Source organism: Crocodylus porosus, unplaced genomic scaffold (assembly GCF_001723895.1).
Source record: "Crocodylus porosus isolate Cpor-Errol unplaced genomic scaffold, CroPor_comp1, whole genome shotgun sequence".
NCBI classification, from domain to species: Eukaryota; Metazoa; Chordata; order Crocodylia; family Crocodylidae; genus Crocodylus; species Crocodylus porosus.
Genome location: NW_017728886.1, coordinates 244,076,706 through 244,099,728, shown reverse-complemented (window position 1 = coordinate 244,099,728; position 23,023 = coordinate 244,076,706). Strand labels below are relative to the sequence as shown.

General features: G+C 40.4%; 1 protein-coding gene across 1 annotated transcript in view; it reads left to right on the top strand.

Annotated features, from left to right (window-relative positions):
• The window catches only part of CSMD3 (CUB and Sushi multiple domains 3), a 332,707-nt gene that overhangs the window by 220,640 nt on the left and 89,044 nt on the right, over nt 1-23,023 (top strand). Inside the window, exons 24-26 of the mRNA XM_019552043.1 lie at nt 10,769-10,954; nt 12,562-12,756; nt 14,523-14,696. Coding sequence (XP_019407588.1) covers nt 10,769-10,954; nt 12,562-12,756; nt 14,523-14,696 — 555 coding nt within the window. The remainder of the gene's footprint in view (nt 1-10,768; nt 10,955-12,561; nt 12,757-14,522; nt 14,697-23,023) is intronic.

Sequence of the window (23,023 nt, the reverse complement as noted above, 5' to 3'; positions counted from 1 at the left end):
ATGGAATTTTCCACTCTCAATCAAACTGAGTTCATGCATTGGCAGCACCTATACTTAAAATTTTGCTCCAACACTTAGCTGCAGCTTTAAGCCATTAGTCCACACTCTGCTTTCTGAAGCAAGAGAGAAATGGTGTTTTCCCCCTTTGTGGCAGCCCTTCATATATTTGAAGATTGCTGTCATGTCTCCTCTTAAGTAGCTTTTCCATAAACTGAACATGTCTAGTTCCTTCAACATCTCCTTGTATGACTTAGAATTATGGAAAATTATAGAAAATTAGGGCTGGAAGGGACCTCTGGAGGTCATCCAGTCCAACCCCCTGCTCAAAGCAGGACCATCCTCAACTGGATCATCCTGGCCAAGGCTTTGTCTACCAAGGTCTTCAAAACCTCCAAGGATGGAGATTCCAGAACCTCTCTGGCTAATCTGTTCCAGTGCTTTACTACCATCCTAGTGAGAAAGTTGTTCCTAATATCTATCCTAAACTTCACTTGCTGCAACTTGAAACTGTTGCTCCTTTGTTCTGTCATCTGCCATCACTGAGAATAGTCTAGCTTCATTCTTTTTTGAACCATCCTTCAGGTAGTTGAAGGCTGCTATTAAATCCTGTCTTCTCTAGACTAAATAAGCCCAGTTCCCTCAGCCTCTCCTCAGTCATGTGCCCCAGCACCCCAATCTTTTTCATTGCTTTCCTTTGAGCTCTTTCTAGTTTGTCCACATTTTTTCTGTAGTGGGAGGCCCAAAACTGGGCACAATACTCCAGATGTGGTCTCATCAATGCCGAACAGCTGGAAAGATTCACTTCTCTCAGTCTGCTGGTAATGCTCCTACTTATGCAGCCTAGTATGCCATTAGCCTTCTTGGCAACAAGGGCACACTGTTGGTGCATATTCAGCTTATTGGCTACTGTAACTCCAAGGACCTTCTCTGCAGAGCTGCTGTTTAGCCAGTCAGCCCCCAGCCTGTAGCGGTGCATGGGATTGTTCCATCCTAGGTGCAGGACTTGTCCTAATTGAACCTCATGAGATTTCTTTTGGTCCAATCCTCCACTTTGTCAAGGTCTTTCTGAATCCTAGCTTTACTCTCCAGTGCATCTACTACTCACCTTTCCTCCCAGCTTGGTGTCATCTGCAAACTTGCAGAGGGTGCACTCCATGCTATCTTCCAAGTCATTGAGGAAGATACTGAGCAAAACCAGCCCCAGGACCAACCCCTGGGGCATTCCACTTGATACCAGCTACGGTCTCCCACAACACTTTTGCAAGAAAGCTAAGGAAGTATGGGTTGGATGAATGGACTGTAAGGAGACTGGATTGTTGGGCTGAAATTAATAGCTCTCTGTCTAGGTGGAAGCTGGTATCAAGTAGAATGCCCCAGGGGTTGGTCCTGGGGCTGGTTTTGTTATATATATATTGGCAATCCCTCACAGAATGGTTGTCTTGCACAATTGCTTTATCTGTGGCTCTGAAGATGGTTGCTGAGGCCATTCCAGGATCAACAGACTCTGTTGCAACTTGGGCAAGTGTTTCTGTGTGTGGTGATTTGAGGTGTGTCCTGTACATTGTCCATGTCCCAGCTCTATACAGTAAGGTAGGGATTGCAACTGCTTAATAAAACATGAGAATGATTTTGAATCTGATGTTGGAATCTTCAAACACCTATTTCCTCAGATGTCCAAAGGCTGCACTTGCACATTTGAGGCAATGTTGGATTTCATTGTCAATGTCAGCCTTCTGCTAGAGATGGCTTCTAAGGTATGGTAAATACTCAACGTTCTCCAGAGCCTCACTGTAAAACTGAATTACTAGAGATGGGGAATGTTCACTGTTTATGGAGGGCCTTAGTGAACAACAAGGAGGAGCAATTAGTGACAGAGAGGGGGTATGAGGCTGAGCTATTCAATGAGTTTCTTCCTCAGTGTTCCTGAACAGGGCTCAAGATAAGTCTTCTAATGGGTTCTTAGATGGGCATCAGAGGGACACAAGCCTACCGCCTGTTGATGCTGACTTGGTGCAGAGTCGCTTGAATGGACTGGATGTTTTCAAGTCAGGAGGCCCAGATGAGTTGCATCCAAGGGTACTGAAGGAATTGGCCATTGTCATAGCAAAACCACTGGCATGGCTGTTTGAGCACTTGTGGCACTCAGGTCAGGTCCCAGAGGACTGAAAAAGGGCCTATTTTCAAGAAGGGGAGGAAGGAGGATCTGAGTAATTATAGGCCAGTTAGTCTCACCTCCATCCTTGGAAAGGTCTTTGCAAAGATTATGAAGGATCATATTTCTGGGACTCCAGTGGGAAAAATAATGCATCAGGGAAACCAGCATGGATTTGTAGCAGGTAGATCATGCCTGACTAATCTGGTTTTGTTTTATGACAGGAGTACAAAATGCTTAGACACAGGAGTAGAGGCGGATGTTGTTTTCTTGAACTTTAGCAAGGCCTTCGATATGGTATCTCATCCTATTGTCATAAATAAATTAAGAGGCTGTGACAGATGTTTACATGGTCTGGTGGGTGGCAAGTTGGTTTAGTGTTCACACCCAGAGAGTGGTAGTAGATGGGTCGGCATTGACCTGGAATGATGTGGATAGTGGGGTCCCACAGGGTTTGGTCCTTGGACCTGTATTCTTCAATATCTTCATTAGTGACTTGGATGTGGGTGTGAAGTGTACTCAGTCCAATTTGCAGATGATACTAAATTGTGGGATGAAGTGCACACTCTGGAGGGTAGGGAATGATTGCAGGCAGACCTGGACAGGTTAGAAAAGTTGGCAGTACACAATAGGATGCAGTAAAACAAGGACAAGTGCAGAGTGCTGCACCTGGGGCGCAACCCTTTCCTTGCATGTCTTCTGCATCCCTTAGGTTTCAAGAGGGTTGGAACCTGAGTTCTTGGACCATAGATGGCTTTGGAGGCACTGAAAAAACTGTGCTATAAAAAACTTGCTATAATCAAGGTATATCATGTCCACTGTTCTCCCCACATCCACAGAGCCAGTAATTTCATCGTAGAAGGCAATTGGGTTGGTTAGGCATGACTTGCACTTGATTAATCCATGTTGATTGTTCCTAATAACCACCTTCTCCAAGTACTTAGAGATAGATTCCTTGAGGACTTGCTCCAAGATTTTTCAGGTTATTGTCTTGTAGTTTCCTGGATCTTCCTCCTTCCCTTTCTTAAAGATGGGCACTATATTTGGCCTTTTTCTAGTAATCTGGGACCTTTCCCAATCACCACATGTTTTCAAAGATAATTCCTAGTGGCTCTGCAATCACATTACCCAACTTCTTCAGCACCTTTGGATGCATTGTGTCCAGCCCCATGTACTTGTACATATCCAACTTTTCTAAATAGCCCATAACCTGTTTATTTTGCCACTGTCAGCTGCTCACCTTCTGTGCTGTCAGATGCAGTAGTCTGGGAACTGACTTTGCTTGTGAAGACAGAAGTAAGAAAGGCATTGAGCACTTCAGCCTTTTCTGCATCTTCTGTCACTAGCTTGCCTCCCCCATTTAGTAGGAGACCCACACTTTCCATGATCTTCCTCTCATTACTGACGTACTTATGAAAACCCTTCTTGTTACCCTTCATGTTCCTTGCTAGCTGCAACTCCAGTTGCATTTTTGTCTTTTTTGATTCCACCCTTACATGCCTGATCAATACTTTTATACTCTTTCTTATTCACTTGTCCAAGTTTCCATTTGTTGTAAGCTTCCTATTTGTGTTTTAGCTCACTGAAGAGTTCCCTGCTAAGCCAAGCTGGTCTTCTGCCATACTTGCTAGTCTTCCGGTGTATCAGGATGTTTCATCCCTGCACCCTCAGTAAAGTTTCTTTAAAGTACAGCCAGGTCTCCTGGACTCCTTTCCCACTCGGTCTGGTCTCCTGGGGGATTCTGCCTATCTGTTCCCTGAGGGAGTCACAATCTGCTTCTCTGAAATTTAGGGTCCTTGTTCTGGTGTTCTCATTTCATTCTTCCTTTCCTCAGGATTGTAAATTCAAACATTTCATGGTTGCTGCTGCCTGAGTTGCTATCCACTACTACATTCCCTACCAAGTCTTCCCTAGAAAGAACACGGCCCTTAGTTGGCCTTTCCAACATTTGCACCAGGAAGTTGTCCCCAACACTTTCCAGAAACTTCCTAGATTGCCTAGCCAGGTTTTTTGGGTAGATGTGATATCTTTTATTAGATCAACAGAGTATTTGGAAAAAAGTTTGTTGCAAGCTTTCAGGTGCAATCCCCATTCTTTAGGCATAGGAAGTCCCCCTTGTTCTGAGATCTCCAGGGAATGAAAGAAGCTAATATGTGATAGGGATGTCAATGAGAATTTAAATGGGTGGAAGTTAGGAAAACAAAAGATAGAGAAGGGAAGGGAAAGGGGAAGAATAGAGGTGGGAGGGGGGTGGGCCAAAGGTAGGTAAGGGAGACACTACTGTAGTAGTTTGCCAAGGTAGAAAAGAGGCTGTCTGTGAAAAAGTAAACAGATGGAAATTTGGAAGACAAAGGATAGAAAAAGCGGGGAGGGGAGGAACGTGTGGAAAAGAGAAGTATAAAAGGTCAGGTCTGGCAGGTACCTGGTGAATCAGATGTCAGGCAGGTTGTAATGTGTCATAAATCCAGTGTCTATATTGAGTCCATGATTTTTTATATCCAGTATATTTATGAAGTTAAGATTGTAGGCTCATCTACTAAAGGTGTTTTGTAAGTTACCTTTGGGGATTAAAATTGAGAAACTGGAGAGGGAATGGATTTCTGACATTTGTTCATTCTAGTGTGCAGTTGTTGTTTGGTTCCTCCTACATATTTTCCATTAGGGAATTTGGTGCACTGGATAAAATATATAACATGTCTGGAGGTGCATGTGTAAGATCCAGTAATGGTGATGGCTCTATTTTAAGGTGTGGTTATTGTAGGAGTGGTGGAGATTGTTGGCAGTCTTTGCATTTCTTGTCCTGGCATGGTCTAGATCCATTGCCTGTGCATTTCTGTATTACCATCCTAGCAGATGTCAGAGCGATTGAAGTTCCCCATGAGAACCAGGGCCTGTCATCAGAAAACTCTTGCTACCTGCTTGAAGAAAGCACCATCAGCCTCATCCCTCTGGTCTGGCAGCCTATAGCAGACACCTGCCACAACTTCACACTTGTTTCTCTCCCTTCTGACTACCCAGAGATTTTCAACAAGCTTATCTCCAGTTTCATACTGGAGCTCTGAGCAATCATACAGATCTTTTATATAAAGTACAACCCCTCCTCCTCTTCTTCCCTGCCTGCCCTTCTGGAATAGTTTATACCCATGACAATGCTGAAATCATGCAAGCTGTCCCACCAAGTGTCTCTTATCACAACATAGTTCCATGACCGTGCAAGGACTTCCAGTTCTTTTTGTTTGTCTCTTGAGCTCCATGCATTCATATACAGGCACCCGAGGTAACTAGCTGATTGCCCTACTTTCTCAGAAAGAATGAAAAGGCTGCCCCTTTTGCCCCATCCTGCTTGTGCTTCCTTCAGGTCATCCACTTCCACACTTACTTCAGGGCTTTTGTCTCCATCCTCCAGTGAACATAGTTTAAAGTCCTCCTCACTAGGTTAGTGAGCCTGTCCACAAAGATGCTCTTTTCTCTCTTACTCAGGTTGATCCCCTCTCTTCCTAGCCCTTACTTGGAAAGCAAGCTTAGAGCTTAGAGCTTGTTTTCCAAGCCCTGTATTATTTTTGTCACCTGCAGCTGGACTCATAACTTCCTTTTTAAAAGGTGGAGCTCAAAACTGCATACACCTTTGCTACTGCTACTTCTCACTACAGATTAATTAGGTCTTGGATCTACCGAGACTTCCAGATCCTCCTGCATAGTGGTTCTATACAGCCAAGGATCACCCATTTTGTATTTTTGGTTATTCTTCTTGAGGTATAGCATCTTGCAGTTGTCAGCATTAAACTTCATCCTGTTATCTCTAGCCCGGCTTTCCAGTCTGTCAAGATTCTTCTGAATTGTGCTCCTATCCTCCAGCATATTCACAGTCCTTCCCAGTTTCACGTCATCTGCACGTTTGCTCAAAAATCTCTCAATTCCAGCATCCAAATCTTTAATAAACAAGTTTTAAACAGCACTGGGCCCAGGACAGACCCCTGTGTGACTCTACTGAAAACCTCCTCCCATACTGACATGGCTATATTTAAAATTACACTGAGTGGCATGTGAATTTCTGTTAGCTTCCAAATCCCAACTTTCTAGCCCTGTAAGCTGGTGGTGAGGTTGTTGCCTTGCACTGTTCAAAGGATTTGAGAGCAACAGGAGTGGTGATGTCAGGGTAAATTAAATTGTGCAAATTTTTTGTGTCAAGTAAATCTGCTCTTTAAATGAAGGAGACAAAACAGAGCCAGCCCATAATTGTAGGTCTCATTCAAGAGTCTTATAGTGCTGTGGCATTTTAGGATCTTTGATGTCTTGAACAGTAACCCATGCCTCTGTAGACCATCATAGGTTATGGATACATCTATCAAACTAGGTTCTGTTACAACCCAAGCTCTTTGTTGTAATGACAAGAACCTGTTTTCAGCATCGTCATTCTGATTTTGAAGATGAGGTGATAGGAGGAGCGATTGGCCAGTAACACTCTCCCAACTAACTTGGTTATCAAAGAGCTTTCCATTTTTTTCCATATTTGAGAAGGGTGATGGACAAGTGTTCACCCCAAAGAGACAGAGAATGTTTCCAGTGACTGTGGCTGGATGCAGCATGCTTGCATTTAATACATAGCATAAACTATCTGTCTCAAGGTTAACATTCAGTTTCAGTCGACTCCTTTTTATAATGTCCTTTATTGAAGTATATGTAGTTGGTATTAGTTACAATTCATGTCGTGCATAGCTTTTTTCATAGGGTATTTCAGTTTAGAGTTTAAGTAAGTGCTTAGAATGGTATTAATTAATAAAGTGTATGGAGTGAATATATTTGGTATTACTTGCAATTCATGATCTATATTGCTTTATAAGATATTTCATTTTAGCCATTAATTAAGTGCTTAGAATTCTAATAATATGTCAATTAATGGCTTCCATGGGCTTAATCCCCTGATGGAGTCCATGGAAGTCATTAATTGATGCATTATTAAGAATTCTAAGAGGCCATTAAGGACTTTGCAGGCTTGATCAAGCCTATGGAAGCCATTAATGGCCACTTAGCTTGTTTAATAATGCATCAATTAATGGCATCTGTGGGCTTAATTGTTGTATTCAGCTCACAGAAGCCATCTGGCAACCTGCAGGGAAGGACTTTTGGGGCCCCTCAGCCAATCAAAGGTATGTGGGGGAGGGGGGGTACTAGGCTTGGCCCATAAAAATGGCTGCTTTGCCCCCAGTCTCCCTGCAAAATCTGCCAGTAGCCACCTCAATTTTGGTAGTTCCCTATTCATGAGTAATATGTTTTATAACAACTGTCAAAAGCAGAAACAGTTTTCTGGGATCTGCTCTGCACTTCACATATCATCTCTATCTTCTCTAGTTCATGCAATCCAGGTTGTTTTGTGAAAATTCCAACACATTTAGGTGTAGATTCAGTCAAGAGGACTTCATGGCTGATGGGGATAGGGAAGTGTTGACTGTAAGGAAAATTTCTGAATGGAGTTTCTGAGGCTTCTTGGAAACACTGCTATCATCTTTCATCAGAAGCAAAGTTTTGGGATCTGTTTGGTGTTCTATTTAACTGAGTAAAAAGCCCCTGGTTGTTTAGGATCAAAAAAGGAGGAAGACATCTGAAAAAGAGGCTTAGTCTGTGAGTTGCTCCCTAGATGCATAATTTACACTACCAATTTATTATGGCTGGTATCTATTGAAGTCATCCAGATACACAGCTGTGTAGTATAAAGAATTATTGGTGTCCTCGCTATTAAGATTTGTAGTTGGTAGATGTTCATTTTCCAGTTCTTATTACAGCAGTAGAAAGTCCAAAAGCCTTGGATTTCTCATGTTAATGCCTGATATACAATGATATCATTCATGGTGGCATTTAGTTCATAGCCATGCATTTTGTAGCTACCAGCTTGCTCATAAAAGTGCTTTTCTTCTTTGCTTAAAGATGTTAGAATGAATGGAATAATATTTAATGATTTTAATGAGCTAAAGTAATATTATGGATCAACATCAATTAACCAGCATTATTGTTTATCTCATGGTGGACCATATCAATATTTTTTTTATGATTGAATTGATACTCATTTCCTTTTAAGAAGCAAAGCAGTGGGACTATGACATTTAATATAATATCTTTCTTTCTGTGATTAAGTTACAAAACTCCACTCTGCTTAACAAAACAAGAAAGGATATGATGGCTTGAAACAAGTGTAATGAGTGGAAAGATGGTTAAAGACTAGCCAAGGACTCACAAGCCCCAAGTTCAATTCTTTGGTCTTTCACAGACTGAGTGGACACTGTCCACACCTCAGATCCTTTTGTGGAAATTGGAGATGGACACTCTAAATGAAGAATCATTATTTGTGGAATGAGCTATCAAAGAATATTTAACTAAATTTGATGATTATAGAGATACCTCTAAGATCCACGATATGACTACAACTGTCTACTAATGTCAATGGTTTTTATATAAACAAAGAAAAATCTAGCAGTGCCTCTTTAATCTGGAAAGGGCTATATCCAAATGAGATGTCAGCATGAAGACCTATTCACCTTTTTAGTGAATAAATGGTGTGGAGCATTTTAGAAACCCTAAGATAGTCATATTGGAATTGTATTCTGCAGTAATGGTACTTTCAACACACCAGCAAACTAAGGTTTCCAAGATGAGCAGCATTATTTAGAGTCAGTGAAAGGCTTGGTGTTTCAACTGTGTCAGCATTTTCAGTAAATATAGTTCTATCAGCATCACAGCCAGATACTAACTTTAGGTGCTATATTGCCATTTTTCCCCTTTCAGTGGTCAACTACTATATCAATATCAGGATTGTGCATGACCCCTTTCTCAAACATAAACTGAGAAAATTTTTGCCTTTTGAGAAAAAATGTGTGGCTGTTTTATTATACAGTAGTTTTCATGGGCACAGATTCTCATTTTTTATATGAGACTGGAATCTGGTGAAATAATACAGAAATGATTTTTCATGTGTTTTGTGTTGTATAAAGGTTTAATTTTGTGTGCAATATATTTTTATTTACAATGTTTTTTTTGTTTTTTTTCTCATAGATTCATAGACATTAGGGCTGGAAGGGACCTCACAAGACCATTGGGTCCAGCCAAAGGGCAGGAGGTCTGCTGGGGTCAAATGATCCCAGCAAGATAAGCATCCAAGTCTGTTTTAAGGTGTCTAGAGTAGGTGCTTGCACCACTTCTGGGGGGAATCTATTTCAGACTCTGGGGACTTGGATGGTAAAGAAGTTTTTTCTTATGTCCAGCTTAAAATGGTGTTCCTGGAGTTTGTGACTATTAGACCTTATCTTCCCTTGCGTACCCTGGTGAACAGATGTTCTCCCAGTTCCTGGTACACATCCCTAATATACTTATAGGCCGCCACCAAGTCCCCCTGGGGCCTTCGCTTTTCCAGGCTGAAGAGACCCATGTCTCTCAGCCTTTCCTCATAAGACCTGTTCTCTGGTCCTCTGATCATGTGCATGGCTCTCCTCTGCACCCTCTCAAGCTTCTCCACATCCTTCCTAAAGTGTAGAGTCCAGAACTTCATGGGGTTTTTTTTCCCCTTTGGAAAGATAACAAGAATAAATACAATGAGATTTCTAAAGATGACCTAACAATATTTTATTTAGAAAAAATAATGTTTTAAAACTTTTTGCTAATTTGCCTCTTACAGGTTTTTGCCAGTGACCAGGCATCTAAAACTTATGTTCCCAGCAAGCGTAACAATGGTATATGAGCAGTTTTTTGCTCTCCTTTGATCCTTGCTTTATAATAATAGTAACAATAATAATAATAATAATATTTATTATTATATTGAGCACTTTTCAGTATAATAGCACTTCTCATCTGTAGATTTTAACATATTTTATGAAAGGTGACTAAGCTTTAGTATTTCCATTTTGTAGATAGAAAAAAAAATGAAAGTATACTACTAGCACCTTGTTCAAATGTAAGGCGAAGGGAGAAGGGAAGAAGGGGGGAAGAACATCCAAAAGTGGAAGCCAATTCTCTAGAGCAGTGATTTTCAGTCAGGGTTTCGTGGCACCTTGGGGTACCTTGAGACTTTTGCAAGGGTGCCACTGGGTGCCATACAGTATTAGTGCTGTTAGGATGCAAACATGTTTCTCAAGATAAACCCAGAGATTTCATGCAGGAATTCATAGTGTTAAAAACATTCTGAACTGTTATGGGCTTTCTGAGTTCTTTGCAACAGTAAAATGACTCTATGATTTTTCTGTAGTCGAAAAAGAGTGAAAAGTAAAAGCTAGTATTTTCTGAGGGGTGCCTTGAGTATATCAAGGCATGCCTTCTGTCTAAAAAGTTGAGAACCAATTCTCTAGAGTTTGTTCACTGACTTAGCCACTTGACTATGTTCCCCACATTTTTTCCTGATCTTTTCTATTCCATCATCCTCTGCAATTTGGTCAGTTACAGAATTCTAACTTTCATTTCTTTTCCCACCCCAAATGTCTTTAAAAGCACAAATTAATTAATGTGAGCTTCCCATGCTTTCATGCCTCTAAATTTTCTAGAGGTAAGTCTGTGTGCTCTTAATATATATTGATGAATTTCAAAGCATTTGAGATGAAATTTAATTCTTTTGTGTTTGTGTTTGTTTCAATTCAGCAATATCTTGTGGCATTCCTAAAGCTCCAGTAAATGGTGGAATATTAACTACAGATTACTTAGTTGGCACTCGTGTTACTTACTTTTGCAATGATGGGTATAGACTCTCATCCAAGGAGCTTACTACTGCAGTCTGCCAGCCAGATGGTACATGGAGCAATCATAATAAAACACCTCGTTGTGTAGGTAAGTAGCATATAGAAATTCTCTCATGATTCAGAACTGCACAGTATTTTTATTAATCAAAAGAAAAGTCTCAAAATATTTTAAGTGATCTCTCTCTTTCTCTCTCTCTCTCTCAAAACATCATCTTGCAGTTACAAAACAAATATGTTTCAAATGCTAAAAAGTTGATCATTCTTGACCAAATCCATGACTTTCCTACTTTCAAAGGTTGTGGAAGCCACATGGTCAAATCAGAATAAATGAGCAGAGCCTGACCCTTTTAATTACTGAATGCTTGGCTTTCAGAGATGGCTGAGCAGTACCTTTGCTGATGTTTAAACCACATTCCCTCCCCAGAATTCCAGAGGTTCTGCGCTTTAAGGGCAGCTATGTGATGCCAGTGCAGAATAACTGAATCCATGGAACTCCACACTGGGCGCGTCTACATGAGCCATTTACTGCAGTTACCTAATTAGCTCTGCAGTAAACATCTCAGTGTCTACACATACAGGGCTATTTATCTGGATTAAACTAATTAACTCTGGAGCACAGTAGTACTTGTAAATACTTCAGGGTGCGTCAGTATGGGAGCTTCAGTGTGGTGGCTGCCTGCCAACTAGCCCTGTACTGAAGCACCCTTGTTCCCGGCCATCTCCTTGGCAGCACGTTGAGCCGGTTTGGAGCAGCCCCAGGCTGGCAGGCTGACTCCCTGGGCCCCTGCTTGCTGGGGTTGCTCCACCCCAGCTCAACATGCCCTGATCCTGGGCACACATGTAAAAGTGACACGTGGGAACAATCAACTGCAGCACAATATGCGCCAGCATCTCTTGTGTCACATTAATACACTCATGTAGACATGTCCACTATGTGGATATCAAAGAGGAAGTGTACCTGAAGTTTCACAGGGATAAGTGGAAACAACCAAAGTTATTAGCTATGTAAACCTGAAGGGGCTGAAAGACTGAGGCAGAGATACCTGTCCGAGTGTAGATGAGTCCTCATTCACTCTTGTTAAGGAAAGATGGGAGAAGACAGATGCCCTGGAAACATACGCTATACCCATAACTCTGTTACAGGGTTTTTAGTAAGTTATAGACATTTTCTTATGTCAAGAGGAGAATGGAAAAAGGGAGCAGTATTCAGTCACATCTGTAATGAAATGAATGTAATGACATTCTTCAGCTGCAATCTTAAATCACAAAAAAAGGAAATAAAATAGCCATTCAAAAATCAGAAAAGGAATTTATATAGATAGAAAGTAATTTCTAAATTGAAATGTAGCCAGGACTATACTGAACAGCCCTACTTTAATGCAAAGTTCTACAAGATTTAATGGCCATAAGCAGTGTCTTGGTTTTGTATCAGATGCTAAAGATAGAATTTCCTCTCTTACCAAGAGCACAGTGTCTGATCTCCCCATTCATTAAGTCAGTATTGACTCAGTGATAAAAGTGCCCGCTTACACAACTTCCATCAACTGCTGTGGGTTATGCAATAAGATATCAGAGTCCAAATATGAAACCATTGTGATAAAAATTTAATAATGTATTCACAAAAACAGTCGTGCATTTTGTATTTCCTGTAACTGTTAACTTACTGAGCCACAATTAACTGTCTTTTTATTGAAGTTGTTACTTGTCCAAGCATCAACTCCTTCACGCTAGAGCATGGGAGATGGAGAATAGTGAATGGCTCACATTATGAGTACAAAACAAAAGTTGTTTTCAGCTGTGATCCAGGCTATTATGGTCTGGGGCCAGCATCCATCGAGTGTCTTGCCAATGGAACATGGAGTTGGAGAAATGAGAGACCTTACTGCCAAAGTGAGTATGTGTTATATGAGCTTTCTTTATTGGTTTTCTTCAGTTTGGCTAGGAGAGCAGAATACGTCCTACATCATAACTATGGGTATTTCTGCTATCAGTTCTTGTTAACTAATATCCATTATTGTTAATTAAAGGTGGATTAAACTTGTGATAATAGGCCCATTCCCACACTACTATCATCTCAAAGTGTATGGCACAGAGACACTGAAGGGAGTGTGTCAGACAAAGCAGGTCTCCTTCCACTCTTCACAGTCTCTCCAGGGGCCAGGTACAATGTCCACCTGTGTTCTCAGGTAACAGGGATTGTTCTCTCTGAGGGTTAGCTATAATGCAGGTCATTCTGGAAAAGGCAAAACGGTAGATACATTAGGAGAATGATGCAGCCTTCGTATTCCCTCTGCAGAATAGGGAAGTTGGGATAAATTATTTTTCATGAACATTCCTAAGAGAAGCCAGTATCTTAATATTAATATCTGGCTATATGTGCTTGAAGAGAGAGAGGTCATAAATAAGAACCGCAATGGAAACAAGTACTTTTAAACAAGTAGGCTGCTCAGTCTTAAGTAACTAAAAGGAAGCAAATATGAGCATCTGCTGATTTAAAATTACTTTAACATTTAGACAGTTTGGAAATATTGTCCCTATGGAATTTCGTGGAAACTAAGTATAAACAATCTAACACTTTTGTGGAAAGAGAGGTACATCAATGCTTTTAGTATGTGTGTATTTAAACATAATGAGTACAGAAAGATGCTGATGAACTATGGTCCTTTGCAGTTATATTCTGGGGATGTTTTCATTTCAGTATGTTAAAAAAGAACATCAGTTTATTTATACACACAAAAGTAGTGATCCAAAATTAGAATTAAATGCTAAAACTATTAAATTAGGACTCAAAATAGGACAGTTTACGATATTTAGAAATAATTTTGGCAGGCGGAGGGGAAGAACTTTTGCATCCTCCTGGAAATTTCAAATTTGATTTGGAAAGCTTTTAATTTTTTTTTCTAATGAAAGTTGTGTTGAAATAATATAGGTTTGTTTTTGTCAAAATATTGTATGTAAAACTTTTTTTTTTCAATTCTGCTAGGGGAAAAAAAGGTGTAAACCCTGCCCTTTTTATTGTACAGAGACTTCACACTTACCTGAACAACTATTTTTTTTTCAGTGCCAGCACTGAAATATATCCTCTCAGTAGTATGTTATGTTTGTTTGTTTGTTTAAATCAGCATTATGAACTTTTGGATTAGGAAATATTCTGGATTGTGATTAATATGACAAGGGACTCAAAAAACAAAACAACTCGTTCAGTACTAAGACTTTGTATTCTTTAAATGTTAGAGCATGTGTTGTACTGTGAACTACAAGTTAAAGATGAAGTAAGTTCTTTCCAAAGAAACTTAATGTGCTGTTTTGCAAACACAAAAGGAGCAATAAAACATGTATACAAGTGCTACACACAGAAATAGTATTAAAGAGTAATGATTTGTAGTTACGTAAGTACTCTTACTATTTATTTAAATGGTTTTAAAGAGTTAGTTTAAAATATTGGTGGTTGAACCAGATAAGCCTTGAGGTCTCTTCATAACACTGATTATCTAAAACTGTTTATCATGAGTCCATAGAATATAATTTCTAGTTTTTCACAGATTTTTCTTTAGTTTCACCACAGAACAGAATCCCTTCAGTATTTATTTTAACCAGTTAAAAATATATATTTAGTGAGTTTTTTAATACGATGCTCCTTTTTTTGTATCTTAAAGTTATATCTTGCGGAGAACTACCTACCCCTCCAAATGGAAATAAGATTGGAACTCAAATCACATATGGATCTACTGCTATATTTACATGTGATTCAGGATATATGCTCGTTGGCTCTGCTGTAAGGGAATGTCTCTCTTCTGGACTCTGGAGTGGAACCGAAACAAGATGCTTAGGTATGGAAATGACAATAATGACTGGGCTTGTTCTTTTAAGACTTTTATTTGGGAGGCATCTGCAGTATAAGTCAGCTAATGGATTGTTCTATAAGTCTTCCATGAACAGAAGTCCAATGGACTTAAGATTTCTATGTTAGAAAAGACTTGCTGAATCGGACTCTATTTTTTCGAAAACTGGATATGAATAAGGGAAAATCTACTGTTTATTGTGTATAAAGACCCTTTTACTTCACCAAATCAAAACCCACATTAATATTTAAGAATTTAAGACACTTATGTAACTTTAAAAGAACGATTATACTTTCTCATCTGTCTCAAAAGTAATTTCAAGGGGTTTTTTAATGGCCTTTTTTCTGCTTGGATGTCAGAGAAACAGTCTCAGGGACCCATTTTAGTTGAGTATAATAAAAAATTTTGTTCTGGTTATTATACTAGCTTTATTATAGAGGCATCACTTCAGAACTCTGCTTGAAATTAACATTTTATTTTTAGGTAAGGTCAGTGTGGTGATACTTTGGTTTCATTTTTAAATGTAGCATTATAGTGCTGCATACTACTTAGTCTTCAAAATAATGTTGTGTTTATAGGTCAACTTTAAGTCCAGTTTTGAAATAATACTGTTTTAGGTTTCAAATGATCCCTGAATGAGAAAAATGTTTATCTATAAATCCATATTAGGCCTTTCCTTCCCACTCCCCATCACATATTTAAGGGGAATGTGGGATTTTTGTTTTCTTTACAGTTTACCATAGACACTACTTCCCAGAAGAAAAAGAAAGAGGGCACTCTTGGTAGGTAGGTAGGTGGGTGTGTGGATGGATGGATGCATGGAGTTTAGGGATATTGTGAAATATTTTGTTTCAAAATGAAGGGATGTAAAGCACTATGGTATGTATAGAGTCTTTGTGGGCCACATGTGTCCGGAGCGCGCTACATAAACTGTGTGCAGAATGAGAATGGGGTCGTCAGAGCTTTCCAGCCCTTTTCCAGATGACAGAACCAGAAGGCATAATGGCAATCTAAAATGTAATCTGGCTAGGAGATAGGTGGAATATGGCTATACTATTACCCTCAGAAAATAATCTCTCAAAGCCCGGACATGCAGGACATTTTAGAGACAATGATAGGTGGGTATGAGAAGAGCTATGGCTCATAGACAGCTGCAGCAGGCTGCTGTAACTCAAAAAATCACTCAAGGCTAATTATGCAGTTCTAATTGCAAAAGTTGCAGATAATACACATTTTCCAATTGCCTTTGTGCCACAGCTCTAACAAGGAGTTATCAGTGCCTACCCTCCTGCTATGTTGAGTTTTATTCTTTTTAGAATACCTCAAGTGCAATGTTCTATTGTGTAAATATCCATATTAATGCAATGGCTCATATCATCACATAACTTGGTGCAAGGGGAAATGGCTAAAGGAGATTTGCTTTTAAATTAGTACGATTTCTCATGGATTTCTTGTATGGTATTGAAGCTAAATGTTCTGTTAAGGACACAGGTAAGAATAGTTCTATGTGGACGGTATAACACAACACTTTTAAGAAAATATCGTATTTCAGAATATATAAATAAAATCCTCAAGGGGGTTCACTATACAAATCTTAGCTATAAATTAAATGTTCTGCAAGTTTTATAGTAATAAAATGTAAAAAAAATGTTTTAAGTTGTTAATATAGATTGACATTTGGGGATAAAAACCATGACTGCTGTGTCTCCAAGGTTACAAGCTGCCTCTCACAATTTTATTGTTTTTTGTGGTTTGTTTGTTTTGGGGTTTTTTTGTACAGAGAAAGTTAAATCACTTTTTTATGGGGTAAAGTGTCTGTATTAAATATGGGAGAAGCATTCAGAGCTATCAAAATAGGGATTTCTATTGAGAATTTGGTTTATATCTAGTAGAATAAAGGATCCCAATATTTAGTTGCATATCTTCCTCAGGGAAAAGTCAAATTGTAGACAAAAGAAATAAACTCCTGTACTTCAGTTTATAAGAAAACCCAAGACCTTATTCCACTGCTAATATTACCTGCAGTTATGGATATAAACAGTTTCTATATGTGAGGAGCAGGAGAATTTTTAATATAATTCTAATAATATTTGATCATGAATAATTTAAATAAAGCCTTTGAAGAACAAAGCTATTAACTTAGATTCACACTAACACCCACATCGCTTGGGAAACTTTTAAATATACTATATTTATATTTACACATTAGATGCATAATGTATAGTTAAGTTAGACCTGTGTGTTTTCATTCTTAGAGGTAGAAATGTTACATCATTTTTCCTCCTTCTGCATTATGAATCATACTAAAGTAAGGTCTGGCACAAACAAATAAATGAAATTCTGGCAACCCAGAATGAATTTCACTACTTTATTTAAATAGAAATTCTTTAAAAAAAAAAGGAAAAGAGGATAAAATTCACTAAAATCAGCAAATGCCAAGTAAAGAGTGTTCTGATGTTTGTTGTCATAGATTAGCAGTAAAACAGAATGAGAGTTTACAACTCAGAATATACTTAGAATGCAAAAGGAGCTCTCCTTCATTCTCATGCCATTCAGCCCTAAGAAAATATATATTTTTTGACTGGAAAAAATATAGAAAAAATATTGTATTTATTTTTTTTTAATTTGAGAAATAAAATATTATACAGACTTCAAGGGCAGGCTAAAATTATTAAGATTCAGAAACAGATTTATATCTTCATTTCATCTCCCAGAAGTACAATTATTAAAGATTTTATTCATCATAATTTTCAAATAAACCAATTATCCCATGCAAAATTGTAGTCATGAGTAGGAATTATAGATATTCTTGTGGATAAACAAAAAAAATGGAGTATTCTCCTTTTTTTACTGGTTCACCACTGAGTTCTGATAATCTGTCTCTAAAATCCAAGCCAAATGTTCTCGATAAAGCGATACCCAGTGTATCAGAGGAAATAAAATCTTCCTTTGGTATTAATGATTAGGTATTTTTCCCCTAAGTAAATTCCACAGGTGAAAAGACCATGCTCCTACATGGAATATGGGATTTTTTTCACTTTTTGAAAAGCCTCTAAAATCACCATAGGTAAAGACAGAGGTGATGTAGACCTAAACAAAAACAAAACAAAACAAAAAACCCTTTCATTTGCTAATTCACTCCATTGGTAAATCACTACATTACATTCATAGACATACAATTTTTTTATATTTTGGCTTACATTTCAATTTGAAAACCATCATTTAAAAATAGGAACAAGGAAAGGAAACAAACAAAAATACAGTGTACCTTTCAAGTTCTTTTGGGTTTCTGCTTCTGGGAAGAACTTTTCGCCATGCATTTCCCTTCACCTGTCATCTCATTCAATCACAACAACACTGGATAAAATTAAGAATTACTTTTTCTGATGATCCACTTCAGTCTACTTTTACACATATATGCTAGTCAGCTAACTCACTGCACTTGTAGGTTTGGGGTAGATCCAATTTTCTTTGCTTATGATCTATCTAATTTGACTGGGTTTAGGCATCTAGATACTCTAAACAGAAAAAATGAGGAGAAAGAGAAGCATTTTGAGGTGATTAATAGAAAACATTAAACCTTCCAGTGTGTCTGAACTCCTGCCTGCCTCAGGAGTTTAGGTACCTGAAACAGGCTGCGTACTATGGGTAAGTATAAGTACTGCATTTAGATCAACCTAACCAAGGTTAAGCTAAGCTAAATTCCCAGGCATGTAGGTGTACACAGAGTTAAATTGCCCAAAAATGGCATGCATGGTCTAAGTTAGTTCACCTTAGCAGGTGATTGATTAGGGTTAACTAGATCTAAAATGGGTTAACCCCATCTATGGAAAGCCTACACATAGTCATAACACAGCTCCTAGGGCTGGGAAAACCCAGCCACGTACCCTATACCTGTGACTGTCCTTTTCCTACTCACTCTCCACTGAGCATGCCCAGGGTACTTTTAGCCCCTCTGATTAATCCCACCCCTATTCCTGGACCAGGCAACTCTCCCTGCCAACCCACCAGCCCCTTCTAGACTCATCAACCCCATCCTTTTCCTCCTGTGGACCTTTTAAAATGACCTAATCTTGCACATACTATAATTAAAAAATAAAGACACTATTTGGTCTATAGATGTGTTTACTTGCGAATGTGCTGTACCTGTTTTATTCTTGTTTTACTCCTTCATTTCAATCTATGAAGAAAATCTGTCATTTTTTATTTTATGGGTGCGTCCACATATGCAAGCATGTGTGCTTGCAGCAGCTCAAATAGAAGTGGTGCAAATTTGAGCTGGGGCTTTTTGCTTCAGGACGTGGGCTTGGACATGCACTTTGGTGTGGAGTAAATTGTACCACTTGGGGCAAAATAACCCTACCTGGCTTCTCCTGGATCTGCAGCCAGCGGGAGCTAGAACCTGAGGCCAGCACCTGTGCTGTCCCCAGCAGTATAAAAAGCTACCCTGTCCTGGCTTCAGCAGTATAAAAAGCCACCCTGGCAAGTAGCTGAGGTCTACTGGCTCTCAGGAGCTTCTGGGGCCCAGCCAATTGGTACCTGGGGACACTACCCCTTGTGCCAGCTGGACTGTTGAAGCAGCCCTGAGAGTTCCCTGCACCCTTTACCCACTGCAGCAGTCTAGCAGCAGGAGCTGTTGCCTGGCTGTGACCTGATGCCCACCTGCCAGACCCAGATGGGGACTGCACAGCCAGTAGAGGCATCTGCCCCTCTGGGCCAGCTGCCAGTGGACTGTGGTTGCAGGGCTGGCCTCTGTGCAGCACTACTGCAATGTGTGCTCTCTGCCCAGCCATCTGAGCAGCTGTCACCCGGAAGAGGTTCTGGGTGTGGTGGCCTGCTTTGAACTGTCAAAGCATGTCCTTCTGGCTGACCCCGTTTGGCCAGGACGTCAGCCATATCCAGCTGGGTCCAAGGTGCCAGCTCTGACCAGGCAGGGTCCTGCCACTGGCCTCCCTAGCAGGAATTCTGGTTTTCCCTATTGGAAAACTGAAAAATCCCTGATAAAAAAAAATCCAGAAGTCATTCTGTAAAATACCCCCAAATCCATGTTCCTCCATAAGTAAAACAAAAGACCACTGTACAGAGAGAGAGAGAGAGAGAGACAGAGAGAAAGACAGAGATCAGTGGGACAATGTTTTATTGATATATCTATAGTGTTTAAGTAAGTCGCTTATCATAATAATAAAGTGAACTCTAAATACGTGTTTCATGAACACATATTTTGCTGCCCTCCCACAGGGTGATGGCCCCCATATAAGGGGTTCAGCCCCTCAACAGGGTGTTTGGCCTCCCAACAGGAGATTAAGCCCCCACACAAGAGGTATGGCTCCCCAGCAGGAGATTCAGCCCCCACATAAGAGGTATGGCCCCCCAACAGGAGCCAAATGCCCCCCACAGGGGCTACAACCCCCCTGCAAGGCCCACATGCCCCACTGCAGCCCTCCAATTGCTGCCCCACCTGGACCTATCCCCTACCAGCTGCTGCAGCCCTCCCAGTTGCTGCCCCACCCAGCCCTACCCCTTGCTCTCCTAGACCCCCCAATGGATACCCCACCAAGCCTCACCCCCACCTTGTACCCCCAGGCCTCCAAGGCTAACCCTACATCCCCAGGCACCATCACTTAAAAAAAAAACTCAGAAAAAGAACAGGAAAAAAATGGGGGAAAAAACCCGCTGCTTACCTTAGAAGCAAGGGAAGGGGGCGCTCCAGGGCCTCCTGGCACAGCCCCCCCAGGCAGCACAGGACAACATAGGAGCAGGAAGGCCCAGGCTGGGGCTGCTGGGGCTGTTAGCCTGCCCTGCACTGTGCGGGCAAGGCCCCAGTCAGCCAGAAGGCAGCTCCAGCTTCCAGTAAGTGCCAGGGTTTTGTTTATTTTTTGTTAAGTATGGGGAGGCATGGATCCAGGAACCTTGGGGGGATGGGCTAGCCAGGGCAGGGGCTTTGGGGAGCTAGCGGGGGGAGGGCAGGCCATGGCAGGGGTCAGAGTGCTTTAAGGGGGCTGTTGGGATCCCCCCATGGTACCCTCCCCCCTCCTCCAGCCCCCCCAACACCTTACTCACCAGCACCGGAGCCCTGGTGCTGAAGCATGCAGCCTGGCCGGCTGCATGTTTCAGCACCAGGGCAATGGGCCAACTATAGAGATGCTCCAGCAGCCAGAGCATCTCCATAGAGGACCCATCCTCTGGTTGTCTCAGGGTATGGCCCAGGACTGTGCCCTGCTCCCCTTTTTAAGCTTCAAGTTTTTTAGACCCTTGGATATCCAGAGGTCTAATTTTCTTCCCCGTGCTGCAAACTTGCAGTGCGGGAAACATTTTTTTTTTCCCGCATGTGCCTGTTGCCCCTCCTCAAAGGGCTTTGAGGTGGGGCAAAAGGCACTTGCACGCTTATCTGGATGCACCCTATGTCTTCTCTTTTGCCCCAAGTCTTCCAAAGTCTTTGCATATTGTTTTTTCCATTGCTTCAAGAAGGCTGTGCTGCACATGATATTTGTTTTTAATTAATGTTTTTAGTATGGCAGATGGAATCAGAATGTTAATTTAGGGTCTAAATGGGAATTTTGTATGTACAGGTATACATTTATATTGCCCCAGTACACATTAGTCCTTTTAATCAAAGCACTTAGTCAATGATCACAATGTTGTAGGTTGTTTTCATTAGGAGGGAAAATGGATGCCAGAACCAGGCATTTCTTCAGTGCAATCCTGTATATTTGTTCAGCATGAGTGAAGTCCTGTTTCTCTGAATGCAGTAGTAATTGAAGTACAGATGCCAGTTTCCCTCCTCAGTAGTCCAAGCCTCTTTTCCCCTACCGACAACACAACTCTGTTTTCTCTCTTGGGTTCTCTGGCTAGCCTTTGGCTTCTGCTTCTTTATCTCCTTGTTTTGTTTTGGTTTTTGAGCTTTTTGCTGTATTAGCTTGTTCTAGTTTCACACACAGTGAATTTCATGAAAATGATACAGGCTTTCAGTGCTTTTTTTCAGCCTTGACCTGAGTGAAAATCCTCCACCTAGTGTGAAAAGCCATTCTTCGCAAGTCCATTTCTGGTGGCCATTCCATATAGCTCTATTTTGGACAATGATACCTATTGCTGTAGTTATTTAACTCTAAAAGAAGCATAACTGCTTTGTACATTCATCCAATCAATATCAACAAGAATTCATCCAACCCTGATCATAACAATATGTTGTGCTTACATTTTGCCTTGTGTTTAAGGATCTGAAGTGGATTATTTCCACTGAAAGCATTTTGCAATATTGGACCAGATTCTGATCATGTATACTTTTATATTGGTCCAATTCCATTGATTTTAATACTGATGCCTGTAATTTACATCAGAGTGACACAAAATTCAGGGATATTGCAGTAAAGCTACTCTGCACAGTAAAAAAACCAAACAAACAAAAGAACGGAATGAAATGGAATGGAAAAGAATCTGGTAGGCTAAAATTGTGAACTGAAAGGAAAGAATGGAAAAGCTATTTGGTCTCATTCTAACTTAAATTTATCTACCTTACTACTGAAACATGATGTTTTTATGACAAAATGTTACTGTGAATGTGCCATATCCATTTTACTAAACGAAACCATTTGTTCTTTTTTCATACTACCAAAAAGTTCATTCAAAATATAAGCTAAAAGCTCTGAAAACTGTCCATTGTGGGGAGGGTGGGAAGTATTGGAGTACAAAAAACTGTCAGATTTTAAATTGAATTGCACTTTTATCACTTTAAAAATGTTCAGATAGATTTGTTTCAAACTTTAACACAGGAAAAAAAAATAATGTCTTGTCTGGCATAAAGCCCTGAAAATAAGTTTAGAAAGGAAACTCTGAAAGGCCATTAACAACAGAGGTGGTCATAAAAATGGCAGAGATATGCACTTCTGGGACAACTCAGATTCTTATGAAATGGACGTTTGGGGATTATTTTCATCATCAGCATCTTTGCAATAAAATGACAAAAGAGGGAGAAATTTGAAAACAGGCATTCAAAATCTTGAGTCTGAAGGGCATAAAGAAGATCAGAATACAAAGCTAGTAGAAATTACTGTGCTGCACCTGGGGAGAGGGAACCAGCATTATGGGTATAGGTTAGGGGCTGACCCGCTCAGCAGCACAGAGGCAGAGAGGGATCTTGGAGTCAGCATTGACTCCAGGATGAATATGAGTCGCCAATGCGACGAAGCAATAGGCAGAGCCAACCGCACCCTGTCATACATCAACAAGGGCATCACTAACAGGTCCAGAGAGGTCTTGCTCCTCCTGTATGCGGCGCTGGTCAGGCCACAGCTGGAGTACTGTGTCCAGTTCTGGGC